The sequence below is a fragment of the Rattus norvegicus genome, chromosome 14 (genome assembly GCF_021556685.1).
Source record: "Rattus norvegicus strain SHRSP/BbbUtx chromosome 14, alternate assembly SHRSP_T2T, whole genome shotgun sequence".
Classification (NCBI taxonomy): Eukaryota; Metazoa; Chordata; class Mammalia; order Rodentia; family Muridae; genus Rattus; species Rattus norvegicus.
In genome coordinates, this window is record NC_141547.1 from 101119126 (window position 1) to 101133329 (window position 14204).

Below are 14204 nucleotides of genomic sequence, written 5' to 3' on the forward strand. Positions count from 1 at the left end.
GGACGGTAGCGAGGCTCTCACGCTGCTGCCGCTGAGCAAATAGAGTGGATTAATGGAGTACTGCTCAGGCGTGCTCATATGCCACGAGCTGTGGAGCCAGAGGCTGAGGCCCAGTGTCTTCCTCAGTTGTCTTCATTATCATTGTTAATGATCATCATTATTATTATCATTGATTGTTATTATTGTTATTATTTTGAGACAAAGATAGAATTGGCCTGGAACTTGCTATGTAGACCAGGCTGGCCTCAAACTAGAAGATCCACTTGCATCCACCTCCCAAGTTCCTTTTAAAGGTGTGCACGACCACACCTGGCTTATTAATTTATTTTTAGACAGAGGCTCACTGTATAACTCCGGCTGGCCTGAAACTTGCTATGCAGATCAGGCTGGACTCAGAAATCACCAAGATCTACCCATCTCTGCCCCCTGAATGTTGAGACTAAAAACACACACAGTGCCTGTCTTACCTCATATGCTTTTAATTTATTTTAGATTTATTTAATCTTATATGTATGAGTGTTTTTCCTATAAGTGTATATGTACAACACACACATGCCTGATACCCAAGGAGGTCAAAAGGTATCGGATCCCCTCGAACTGGAGTTGTAGATGGTTGTAAGCCACCATGGGGGTGCTGATAGCCAGACCCCCATCATCTACAAGAGCAGCAAATGCTCTCGACCACTGAGCCCTCTCTTCTGCCCCCTTCTTTATGTTTACTATTTCCTTGTTTTTACATTCAGCTAGCATGTGTATATGCGTATGCATGTTCGTGCGTGTGTAAAACTTACTTGATCCCACCCCTGCATCTCAGATCTGAGCTCTGTCTTCATGCTTGCACAAACTGACGAAACTGTTATGAAATAAAATTGCAGTGGTGCCAGCAGGAGTAAGGGGGTACCTGGTAGGCCCATACCAAGGTATCTCCCCAAGAAACCACACCATGCCACAACCTAGCATAAGGGAGATTTGCTGTGGGAGATCAGGTAGAGGCAGATGGAGCTACAAGGGCAGAGAAAGCGGGAATAGAAATGAACAGAAAGAGAGAAAGAGAGGCCAGCTGGAAACATGTGGGAACAGGGAGAGAGGGGGTAGAGACAGACAGAGCCACCACATATCTTAGGGTGCCAGCTCCCACTCATGAGACCATAGTGGGCCTGTGAGGGTCAGTGCAGGTCTTCTTGGGATAAGGAACCCCCTAAAGAGAAGAGGCTCCCTGAAAGAAGTGGTGACCCCTGGTGACCCCCCTCGTCACTCCATTTTGAATCAGCACTACCCCCATCAAAGTATCCTCATTAGGGATCACAGGCACACTGAAAAGCTGTCCTAAGGTTGTGTGAGCGATAATCTTTTCTCTGCCTTGCTTATGCAGAAGGCTTTGGAAGCCAAGGTCAGCAAGGCAATCCTCTGGGTTCTTTCTTGCGGAAGAGGTTCAAGAATTTTCAGCCACTTTGAGAGAGAACTCTCTGGGGCTCGTCTAGGGACAACCTGTTTCCTCTGCCGCCTCTGAGCCTCCTGGCAAGCCCTGCATTGCCTACCACCTGCGCCTAGCTCTCACCCTCAACAAGGATATGGGCGTACTGGGTAATCTTTGAGAACTGAGGTTTTTGGAGAGAGCTAGAGTCCCCAAAACTAGATGGCCACCAGTTTTCCCCAAAAACAGACTTTTGAGTTTCGCACTTGTGAATTCAAAGAATGAAATTCATGGAGCACACTGGATGAGTTTTAGTTTATAGGTAGGAAGAGCATGGCTCTCGGCCACATAGCTGACACTCGACTGCATGCCAGATAGGGAAAGGGGACTCCAGAGAAAGGGTGGGAAACCAGAGAACCAGAAAAGGTACACTTAGGCTCTGGCTAGCAGCTGAAAGAAGAGTGCTAAGAAAAGACTCACAAAGGTGAGTAAACTCGCGGAGCTGTAGAGCAGAAAGTGGAAGACTCAGTGCTCGCCCAGGGCGGGGACGAGGGGGGGCGGGGAGGGGCAAGGGCGAGCAGGGGGGGAGGGCGGGGGTTTGGGAACATCACATAGTTGGACTGTGCTCAGTGAAATGTGAACCCAACCTGGGGTGGGATGTGGCTCCCGAGAATGAGAGCTGTGGGCTCAGGATCCATACCCACCCAAGTAAAGGTCAGTCAAGTGGGTAGGGGTAAGGAGGGTTGTCATTAGCAACGCAGTTGAGCTCAGGTGTGAGGAGGCCTAGAAACAAAAGGCATAGTTCTCGGCAGGAGAAAGGCCCTGGGCCCAGTAGGCTGAGAAACCTTAATTATTAAGCCTGTGAGAGAAACTAGCTTTTATGAATGCCAAGGGGACAGATCTGCCCCTCCCTGCCCTGCTCACAGCCAGCCCGTAGGAGAAATTCGGCTGCAACAGTGTGACCCGAAGTGTAAACCAGGAGACCCAGCTGGCAAATGAGGACAGACATCCCGGCCCCGCCCCCCACCTCACCTGCCCACTTCAGGGCTTTTTTTGTTTACAACCTTGGGCATGCTTCCACCTCTCAAGGCTCAGCTTCCGCTCAGCTTCCTCACACACATTTTTAGCATTCTTCATCCAGTAAAGTAGCTTTGTGTCGCCTCCCTTCCAGTCGCCCCACCACTCCGTAAGGAAACCTGCAGTTCACCACCACCACCCCGCCCCCTCGCATAAAGAAAACTTACAGCCACTGACCAGCTGATTCTAGGGCGAGCTCCAGAAGCCCCTCCTACCGTCTGGTGGTGTTCCAAGGAATCCAACACAGCAGATTATGCTCGGGGCTCACTTGTCCTCTGAGTCTTCTTCACACGGACTCGCATTTCCAGTGTCCAGAAAAGAAAAGCAGGAGGAACCACCTGAATATAGGTCAGAATGATACCATGGAACCAGGAGCAAGCGATGCCAGCCTTTCTAGCCTCACGCCGCCGGCCATGCTTCTAGACTGCCCTACGAAAGAACCCTGGTGGGCCAGGGGATGATAGAGTGGTTCATAGAACTAGTAGCTCCCTCCTGGCTTTCTCTTCTACAGGTTCTTCTCAAATTACCGGAAACTAAAGATTTCCTATTGATATTGGCTGATATGGGGGTTCTGTGGACATTTCCAGAAAGGGTTCGAGTTCTTGGGTCCCCAAAGGAAGAATTTATCATAGACAGAGATAACATACTAAGGAAGAACACATATGCTTCCAAGGACCCAGCAAGACTAGAGCCGCTCAGACTCTGTGCTGTACAGAGTTGGAGGCTATGTCAGGTAACGGGGGTTATAACACATGCTGTTACCTGTAGTTCGGCATTCAGTTCTCTGTTTCAGGTTTCTTTAGCATCTTAAATTTCCACCCATAGTGTGCTTCTTAATAGTAACGAGCTGTAGCTTACCTTCTGCCAGTCCAGGCACGAGTGCCTCTGCATCTGTTAAGTTTTGTTTTGCTTTGAAACAGGGTTCCTAGTAGCCAGTGTGTCTTAGTCAGGGTTTCTCTTCCTGCACAAAACATCATGCACAAAAAATATCCTGCACAAAACCCCTTGTCAGTTTGACACAAATACATCATCATTAAGCTTCAAACCTTACTTTCTTATTCATCCCCAAGATCTAAATAACTTTAAAAGTCCCACAGTCTTTACAAATTCTTACATATTAAAATTTCAATCCCTTCAAAATATCCAATCTCTTGAAATGTAAAGTCTTCTTAAAGTTCAAAGTCTCTTAACTGTGGGCTCTACTAAAATACCTTCTTACTTCAAGAGGGGAAAAATATAAGGGCACAGTCACAATCAAAAGCAAAATCAAACTCTAACCATCCAATATCTGGGATCCACTCACGATCTTCTGGGCTCCTCCAAGGGCTTGGGTCACTTCTCCAGCTCTGCCCTTTGTAGCACACATGCTGTCTTCTAGGCTCCATTTGCTCCACTGCTGCTGCTGTTCTTGGTGGTCATCTTACGGTAACGGCATCTCCAAAAGACTGCTGTCTTCCACTGCAGCTAGGCTTCACCAATAGCCTCTCAGAGGCTCTCTCCATGGTACCTAGCCTTACCTCCTTTGCATGACCTCTTTAGTCCTGGGCCATCAATGGCCTTCCATGGCCTCTCACAGTGCCCAGCCTCAGCTGCTCTTCATGACCCCTTCATGCCTTCAAAACCAGTAGTACCACCTGGGTGACTCTTACACATTACCAAGTCCAGCCACAGCACAAGATACAACCTTGGCTATCTCTGGAACACAGCCTCTTTGTGCTCTCAGAAAACACTTCCCCTTTGAGTCATGCTGGTTTTGGGTACTATGAGGCCTGACCCATCGAATTATCTAATTTTTTAAGTAGTGCAACCTCTTTTTAACTGAGGTCTCAGAATTCAGCTCTGTATGACTTACTGTCCCTTGGCTGCTCTCCCCAACAAAGTTTCCAGGAGCCACAACAACACGTACAGGGAAAACCTTAACATTGTGTGATCTAGAAATACCTCTCGATGTAGGTAATAGGGTTAGCTACAGACAGATTAACTAATAATTAACTAAACATAAACACCTGTTTTCGTGAAGGTTTCTATTGCTATGAAGAAACACCATGGCCACAGCATGAAGGACAACATTTAACTGGGGCTGGTTTGCAGTTCAGAGGTTTAGTCCATTATCATCATGGCGGGAAGCATGGCAGTGTGTAGTCATGGTGCTGGAGAAGGAGCTGAGAGTTCTGCATCTAGATAGGCAGGCAACAGGAAAAGTGAGTCACTAGGTCTGGCTTGAGCTTCTAAAACCTCAAAGCCACGCCTTCTCCAGCAAGGACACACCTCCTCCAGAAAGACCACTCCTCCTCCAGAAAGACCACTCCTTCTCCAGCAAGGCCCCACCTCCTCCAGAAAGACCACACCTCCTCTAGAAAGGCCACTCCTCCTCCAGCAAGGCCACACCTCCTCCAGCAAGGCCACACCTCCTCCAGCAAGGCCACACCTCCTCCAGCAAGGCCACACCTCCTCCAGCAAGGCCACACCTCCTCCAGCAAGGCCACACCTCCTCCAGCAAGGCCACACCTCCTCCAGCAAGGCCCCACCTCCAATTATGTTGCTCCCTATGAGCCAATAGGAGACATTTTCACTCAAACCACCAAAACACCCATTCTGGATGTCCCATTGTCTTCTAGCCTTTAAACCCATCAGCATGGCATCTCAGGTTGGTGCAAAGGAGAAAGGTGCAGACGGACCTTACCTTGTTGGAAAGGCTTCTTGGGACCTAAGGACAGCAGTGTTATTCTTGATGCCTAGGATGTGTTGCAGACAGAAACAGTAACACAGTGGAGATAAAAGGGCCTTCTCATCTCCATGCTCAGAAATAGCCCCAGCCACAGGGCCCAGGAATGTGGTGCATGGAGGTGGGGGGAGGCAGAATGGCAGGAGGGATGCCCACACAAAAGATGTGGCTTTTATCTTCCAAAGTAAATAGAAGCTTCATTCTTCTTGGGGTGTGTGTGTGTGCGCACCCGCGCACATAATGAAAGGTCCATAACTCGCTGAAGAGTGACACCTTAGACTCAAGGAGTGTGTGAACCCAAAGACTGCTTTTTTTTTTTTTCTCTTTTCCGGAGCTGGGGACCGAACCCAGGGCCTTGCGCTTCCTAGGTAAGCGCTCTACCACTGAGCTAAATCCCCAACCCCAAAAGACTGCTTTATAATGCAGAGGTCCAGCACACTGGGGTCTCCCACTACCAGAATAGAGAGACTAACAAGTGAGCTTGCAGGCCTGATTTAAAGCACATTAGGGAATTCCAGGGTAGGTGAACTCTCTCTTGTTACTGTTAGGTCCATCTCTAAGTCATCCCATTTTAGGGGTGTGGGGGCTAGAAACTGGAAGCTGCTGCTGACCCATTGTCCTTGCCTCAGGCCAGGTGGCAGGGCAGCTTCTGAGGCCTGGACTTGCCCAGTTCTTTTTTTTTTTTTTTTTTTTTGGTTCTTTTTTTCGGAGCTGGGGACCGAACCCAGGGCCTTGCGCTTGCTAGGCAAGCGCCCTACCACTGAGCTAAATCCCCAACCCCTTGCCCAGTTCTTAGAAACAGATTTAGGCCTAGTCTCCTTAACTGCCCATTTGAAGCCTGTCATGGAGTCAGCCTAGCCTTCTCATTCCTTCCTTTCAGTAATGGGCCATCTCGAATCCTTGAGATGTTTCTGAGGCCACTACACTAGCAGTTCCAGCCAGACCTCTGTCGAGGAGAGAACCTAGTAACACAGCAGAAATGGCCACCCTTTTAGCCTAATTGCTTGGAGGTGCTAGCTGGTTGAAGACATAAAAATCCTCAGTCGTCTTTACCACCAGTCCATAAACGCGTGGAGTAAGCCCTGAGTACAAGCCACCAAGCGCTCTCTGGGGGCAGCATGTATCCTGCAACAGTAGGGGTTGCAGTGTGATTTGCAGAGGCGGGACTAGGCTGGGAATACCTTATCTCCAACGCAGAGTCTCTGGTAACCAACAGTTCTGTGTTAAGTCTGGGGAGAGGGGAGTTAAACCAGCAGTCCTATCGGCCTTCTTAGCCCCTGTGAACTTGATGACAAGGTTGTCACGTCCTCTCTTGAGGTACCCAGATAGTGAGGGGCAGTGGCTGGTGCAGCAAAGCAGAAGCAGCAAGCAGGCAGAAGCAGGAGCACTGGAGTCATAGTTTCAGTGGATCGACAGGGTGTGGGGTGACCTTCCATTTTTCCTGTGGCAGTTCACTTGGAAGTCTCCTCCTCTGGGACCTCAACTGCTGGATGGTCTCTCCTGGCAGGCTTAACGCAGGAATGGTGTATCCAGGTCCTGATCCTGTCCATCTTTACAGCCATAGGTGTGGTCAGGATCACAGCGTGAGGCCCTTTCCTGCGAGGTTCCAGAATCTTGAGGTTCTCTTAATCCAAACTTCCTCACCTGTCCAAAGCAATGGGGTTAGGGGAAGAACAGGCTCATAGGCCTGATGGAGGGCTTCCCAGGATTTTAAAAACTTACATTGGTGATATTCAGCTATGATATCAAACTGAAAGGCAGCATGGGAGGAGGCCTCCCATATAGAATCTCCAAGCGGGGAGAGCTGAAGTATAGAGGATACTCCTGGCCCTATATAAGGCATGCGGTAGGAGACGCCCGGTCACCACCAGTTTCAAGAGTAATTTGGTCAAGGCTTCCTTCAGGGTTCAAGTCATCCTCTGTACTTGCCCTGAACTCTGCTGTCTGTGTGCGCAATGTAATTTCCAATCGGTTCCCAGAACCTGTGCTAGACACTGAGTTACCTGAGAGATGAGCTGGCCCATTGTCGGACCCAAGCAAGGTAGGCAAACCATCCCTGGGTCTGATGTCCTCCAGAAGCCTCTTTGCCACTCTGTTGGCAGTCTCCTTCTTATTGTAGGCTTCTACCCACCCCATAGTATAAAATAGTGTAGTATAGTATAGTATAGTATAGTATAGTATAGTATAGTATAGTATAGTATAGTATAGTATAAAAACTAGCAAATACTCACACCCATATGTTCCTGGTTTTATTTCTGTATAATCTATTTCCCAATTAGCCCCTGGCCATTGACCCCTGGTTCTGGTTCCTGGAGTGGCTCCTTGATTATAGCCTGAGGGGTTCACAGCCTGGCAGGTGGCACCGTCTGAGATCACCTAATCAACCAAGTGACCTAAGGTGAATATTTTGCACCTGCTGCTCACAGCTGTTCCTTCAGTGTTTGGTGACCAGGTGTGAAGCTCGATGACTCTGAGGGATGAGCAGCTTAGCAAGCTCCTTAGGTGGGATGGTGCAGCCTTCAGAGGTCAGCAACCATCTTCTCTTGGCTTCCCCCCACCCCCTGAGGCTGTTCGTCTTTAGCAGTATATGCAGGGATGGCTGGGAGATGGATGGGGGTAGCAAAGCTACCAGGATGTTGGCAGTGGAAGCCTGGGCAGTCTCCCTTTTCAGGTAGCCTGTTCCCTCAGGCTATTTCTGATGTCCCTTTCTGATGTCCGGGGGCAATGAATTATGGCCACTTTGAGAGGAAGCCATGATGCCTTCAGCATTTCCTTCAGCAGTCAATAATCCCATCTGCTGTCAGTGTAGATGTTAGCTATGGCCCTTTGTGCAGGGTTAAAGCCTTTGGCTCAGCTTTCTGGGCTGAAGTTCCCGGCAGCAAAGCAGTTGCCCACATAACAACAGAGGTCCAGCACACTGGGGCCTCCCATTACCAGAATAGAGAGACAACCAAGTGAGCTTGCAGGCCTGATTTAAAGCACTTTAGGGAATTCCAGGGTACATGAGTTCTATGTTAATCTGTTGGGTCCATCTCTATGGTCATTCCATTACTGGGGTGCCAGGGCTGCAAACTTGTTGAGGAGGTCTGGAAACTGTGGCTGAGGGAGTAGCTGATGGAAATCTGGAAACTGCTGCTGACCTGTCCTTACCTCAGGCCAGGTGGTGGGGCAGCGTCTGAGGCCTGGGCTCACCTAGAATTGCCCAGATCTTAGAAACAGATGTAAGCCTAGTCTCAACTGCTGGTTTGAATCCTGCCATGGAGTCAGCCTCAATATGTGTGTCTCACATTACTTCTCCTGGGGAAATGTGAACGTGTGTGTGTGTGTGTGTGTGTGTGTGTGTGTGTGTGTGTGTACAGACAGACATGTGCTTGCACATTAAACTTTCAGGCAAGATGTAGTTCCCTGCCGGCCACTTCCATCCCCAAGTCTCTCCTCCAAAGTTTTCTGACAAGTTACAGATCTTTCTCCTGTAGACAAATTCCCCCTCCAGGTGCTTCAGCTCCATCCTCTCTCTACAGATTCCTAAAGAGATTCCAGTTTCCTGGAATCTACCCTTTCAGTCTGATAGCCAAAGTGTCTCTTTAGATAGCACGAGTATCTCTTTGAATCTCTTCATTCCTGGATAGACAGGAATGCCTGGAGGAAAGGTATTCTATGTTTGTGTCTGTCTCTGTGTGTTTGGGGGGTGGTAGGTGTGTGAGTAGGTGCGTGTGTGCGTGTGTGTGTGTGTGTGTGTGTGTGTGTGTGTTTGGGGGTGGGGGGAGTCTGGTCTTTGTCTCCAGAGTCCTGGGTAGATAAGGGTACTTTTCATGTGGTACAAGACTAGTAAGGCAAGATCAGAAGGTTGGATCAGAGGAGAAGAGCTGTTATCAGGTGAATGGGACATGACAATGATTTAATCTCGTGCATCTTATGTCAGTAGAACCAAATCTCCATAAAGACCTCCAAGTGTAGCTAGACATAGTGGCTCATAACTTTAATTCGGGACTCAGGAGGCAGAGGTCGGCAGATCTCTAAGGACAGCCCGGTCTATGTAGCAAATTCTAAGCCATCCAAGGATCTATAGTGAGACCCTGACCCCAAACAAACCAAACTAGCTGAGCTAGCATGGTAAAACATATCTGCAACCCCAGCACTTGGGACAGAGGCCAGGCTGCTGGGAGACTGGACAGCACTGTGAGTTAGCTCTGCACCAGCCGGGACTGCACGGTGAGACTGTTTCAAATAACCAAAAATCGCAAGCATTGGCATCAGAGCGGTAGGGTTGATGATTGAGCAGTTCGGGCTGGACCTGTTCTAAGGTCCTGTGTGCTGGATGGAGCCGGTTTTTCAGCTCTGCCTAGCCTTAAATAGTTCCGTTTTCTTTTTTTTTTTTTTTTTTTTTTTTCGGAGCTGGGGACCGAACCCAGGGCCTTGCGCTTCCTAGGTAAGCGCTCTACCACTGAGCTAAATCCCCAGCCCCAATAGTTCCGTTTTCTAAAGCTGACTTAAGTTACTCCCCTTAGAGTATAAGGGAGCAGCCACCAGCTGCCAGCACTCCAGGAAGTAATAAACAATGACATCTGAAAATGTATCGTATCATATCACCAGATGGATATGATATGATGCCCCTCACCTCCCACTAGTAGCAAAGGTCTCCCACGGTCAAAATGTGCCAGGCATGCTGACTACCAGCAACCAGTCAAGGCCACATCACAGCAGAGGACTCCTGCCTCTGTCCCTGGAGCACTAGTCAAGCGGTTTCTCCTGCCTCACTTTAAATACTCAGTTTGTCATTGCAACCAGCACCTGATGTCTCAGTGCCATCTCGATGGTTTGCAGGACATGTTATCTGGTCCCCTATAGGCTCCTCTTCAGCCTATTCCAGTGCTGGGCCTCTGGCTTCAGAAGATTCCTTTAGCTGCAACCGCTCTAACCCCTACACATGCTGTAACCTGCACATTCAAATACCACTATACAAAGTATACTATGTGATCGATCTAAGAGTTAGAATTAGTAGTAAAATCGGAATATCAAACTTTACGATTGCCAACAGCCAGCTTGACACCCAGAGAAAATGTCAAAGCTGGTGGACTTTACTGGCTAAATCCTGACAATACGGAGTGACGGAAAACTGTCCCTTGATGGTTTGGACATGACAGGGTACTGAGGCCATGCGCACTCTGCCTCTTCCCACACGCCTTACCCTCTGCATGTCTTCACCGGTTGGAATACCGGTATGTAATGAGCAGTAAATAAAGTGCTTTTCTAGTTCTGGGAAGCAATCTGGAAAACCGTCAGCTTGAAGAGGGTCCCTGGGAACTTGCCATGGTTGTTCCAAAGTATGAGTAATGTGAATTCGTGTGTTCTGTCTGGAGTATGAGAAGCATTATGGAGCTCAGCTCTTGCCCCGTGGGACAGCAACTACTCAGTTAAGACCAGAAATGAATCTTAACAGACTAGGGATGTAGCTCAAGGGTAGAGTGTTTACCTGGCATGCACAAAGGCATGGGTTCGATCCCCAGACAGACGTGCACCGTGTCCACAACCAACAACAGAAAGCCAGTGACTGAGAATCAGATAGCTTTACTGATACTCCTGTGTTATCTTCAGCCCTCTGGAGGCTAAGACAGAGAAGATTGTGAGTTCAAGGCGAGGCTAGGCTCCATGGTGAATGCAATTATAGGCTACCAAACAACTGGGAGTTATCTTAGTCTTTCGTATGCCATCCTCACAAGAGAAGAGTTCTGGGTGATGTATGAAGAATGGAGCAAGGAAAGATGTGGCCAAGCCTCAGTAACCAGTGACTCCCAATGTTATTAAATTGACCCTTTGACCAAGGCAGCAACGTTGTGATCTAATCACCTCTTAAAATCCCACCTTTCACCCTTGCTGTGCTCTGGGGTAAGTTTCCAACACCAGACCTCTGGGGGCTCAGTCAAACCATAGCAAGGTCCTTCATAATCTACCCTGACTCACACACTGAAAGATGCTCTTGTCCGGAGAAATTTAATGCAGTACAGATGTGAAGAAAGCGGCTTATTGATTTAATTGGAACCCCATATTGCAGACTGGGATAGCTTTGAGGTAAATAGCATCCACTGTGAGTAAACACTGAGGAGTCCAGGTGGTCCACGGGCTATAAACTGGCACACCCAGAAGGGATTCTCGGTGCCTGCTGTGCATGGGAAGTGTGGCTGGACTGACCACAGGCCCTACGAGAGCAGACTGAATAGATCCATGGAAAGTATGCAGGAGTGGGCAAGAAATTCATTCTACCATAGAAGGCTGTGCTTTGAACCTGTAAGGAAGAATCTGCCCGGGGTGGTTCATGGCAATTGAGAGGATGGTATCAAGAGAAGTATAGAACATCTTTGAGCTGCAGAACTCTGCAAGTGGGGCTGGAGAGATGGCTCAGCGGTTAAGAGCACCCGACTGCTCTTCCAGAGGTCATGAGTTCAATTCCCAGCAACCACATGGTGGCTCACAACCATCTGTAAAGAGATCCGATGCCTGCTTCTGGTGTGTGTGAAGACAGCTACAGTGTACTTATATATAATAAATGAATAAATCTTTAAAAAAAAAAAAAGAACTCTGCAAGTGGAATCAGAAGACTGTAGGATAGGTCTCTGGCATCAGAGGAATTTCCATTCATGCTACAGTCTGATTCATTCCCTTATTAAGCAGGGCAAGTGCAGAGCTGTGGGTAAGAGAACTCTCGGTTTAGGCCATTCGAGCTATGCAGTGGTCTTATCTGGACCCATTTCTCTGCCTAGAAGCATCACCCCATGGGAGAGGCATGTTGAGGCCACCAGGATATAGAACTATGTGATTTTGATTGTGTTATTGTCCTCTGTTACTGTTACACACTCTCTGCTCTGTGGGTCTCTCTGAACTTCAGAGGTCACTACTCAGGGATGGCTGCAGCTTCCCTCTCTCTCTCTCTCTCTCTCTCTCTCTCTCTCTCTCTCTCTGCATGTGTGTGTGTATGTGTGTGTGTTTGTTTCTCTGAGACAGGGTCTATCTACATAGCCCTGGCTGTTCTAGAGCTCACTCATAGACCAGGCTGGCCTCACACTGACAGAGATCCACCTCCAGAGAGATCTCTGTCTTCAGAGAGCTGGGATTAAAGGCATGCACTGTGCCTGGCTGTTCTTGAAGGGAATTATTGTAGTTATGACATCTAGCCTAAATAAAGATTAAACCATTTGAAATATACTCTAAATATATATATATATATATTTGAAACATATTTAACTATTTCCACACAATTTTATTAACTTCTTATGGCTTGATTTTCGATTATTTCATACCAGGTGACACAAGCTAAGCCAGATCTAAATGTGTATGTGTATGTATGTGTGTGTGTATGTGCACTTGAGTGTGTAAGCACATGAATGTGTGCACACATGCGAATATATGCACATGAGTGTGTGTATACACTTGGCTGTATGTACACATGAGCGTGTATTTGTGTGTTTTGAGATAGGGTCTTCTGTAGCCCAGGTTGTGCCCTTTGTGTTTGCTATATAGCTGAGACTGGGCTTGAACTCCTCATCCTCTTGCCTCTACTTTTTGAGCACTGAAATTACAACCTTGTACTGCTATGTCCAGAGTCATAATGTTATATGTAACTTTTTGCTATTCTGCCTTAGCTCCAGGAAGTTGTGAAGCTACCAGCCCCCTCCCAGCTTCCCTTGAATCCACGGATAAAAGACACACACACAATTGTTCCTTTTCAACTTGCCTTCTTGGCACAATTGCTGGGCAATATTATCTCCCACCTGGAAAATGTGCCCTTATCATTACTCTGGGCTCCACTTCTCCCACCTGCCCCCACTTGTCAGTCAGTTGAATCTATTTCCTGCTAAACATCTCTGACCACCTGCCTATAGGAGCAGCCACAGCCCACTGCTCCTCCTAAGACCGCACAGCCAGGGGGTTGGGGATTTGGCTCAGTGGTAGAGCGCTTGCCTAGGAAGCGCAAGGCCCTGGGTTCGGTTCCCAGCTCCGAAAAAAAAAAGAACCAAAAAAAAAAAAAAATCTCTCCAAGGCATGGCGAACTCCCTCTCCCTTCCTTACATCTTCCTTTTTTTCTCCAGGGACCTGAAAGTCCTCTGTCCCTTCCACCCAGCAATTGGTCCATGGCTTTCTTCACTGACAGATCAAGAACCAACTGAGGAACAGGACCTTAGCACCAAACCCACCCCTACATCATAGCTTTTAAATTAAAATGTATCTCTATTGATTAAAAAAAAAAACATACACAGGAAACCATTACATCTATTCTGTGCAAAATGGGAAGTCGGAATATGCAAAAAAAACAAAAAAGAAGAAAATGAAAAACATTCTGGGGCTACTCTGTATTAATGCACGTATGCAACTTAATACATATTCTGCCAGATTTATTCTAATGCACATTAATGTCTGGATCTAAAACTCAATATGGCTAGACAGCACAAATAAGACCACGGTTGTGTGTAGTTATCTCAACAGCTACATTATTAGTTTTTAATAACTTAACGATTAATTTTCTATTTTTAATTATGTGTCTATATGGGCATGCACAGAAGGACACAGGACCAGAGGCATTGGATTCCCAGGAGCTAGAGTTAGAAATGGTTGGGAGCCAGCTGATGTGTCGGGAGGAGCACTTAGGTCCTCTGTAGGAACAGTTAAGTACTCTTAACTGCTAAGCCATTCCTCTAACCCTGGCTTAGTAAACTGCCCTTTGTTTTGTTTTGGTTTGGTTTTTTGAGATTGTAATATAATTACATTTCCCTTCCCTTTCCTCCCTCCAAACCCTCCCATATACAACCATCTCTGCTCTTCCTCAAATTCTTGGGTTCATTTTTCATTAACTGTTATTAATGCATATATAGATACATACATATTCCTAAATATGACCTGTTCACTCCATATAATGTTACTTGTATGTCTCAGGGCTGTTTGGCACTGGACAATGGTATGCTCTTTACCAGGGAAGAGCGCCTCTCTCAATCCAGC

General features: G+C 47.5%; 1 protein-coding gene across 1 annotated transcript in view; it reads right to left on the bottom strand.

The window, feature by feature from the left end:
• LOC102552091 (uncharacterized) overlaps window positions 1-14204 on the bottom strand; it is a 98808-nt gene that overhangs the window by 37145 nt on the left and 47459 nt on the right. The window contains exons 4-7 of the mRNA XM_087584616.1: window positions 6398-6860; window positions 4880-5037; window positions 3350-4668; window positions 2707-2829 (exon numbers count right to left, since the gene is read on the bottom strand). Coding sequence (XP_087440742.1) covers window positions 6793-6860 — 68 coding nt within the window. The 3' untranslated portion in view covers window positions 2707-2829; window positions 3350-4668; window positions 4880-5037; window positions 6398-6792. The remainder of the gene's footprint in view (window positions 1-2706; window positions 2830-3349; window positions 4669-4879; window positions 5038-6397; window positions 6861-14204) is intronic.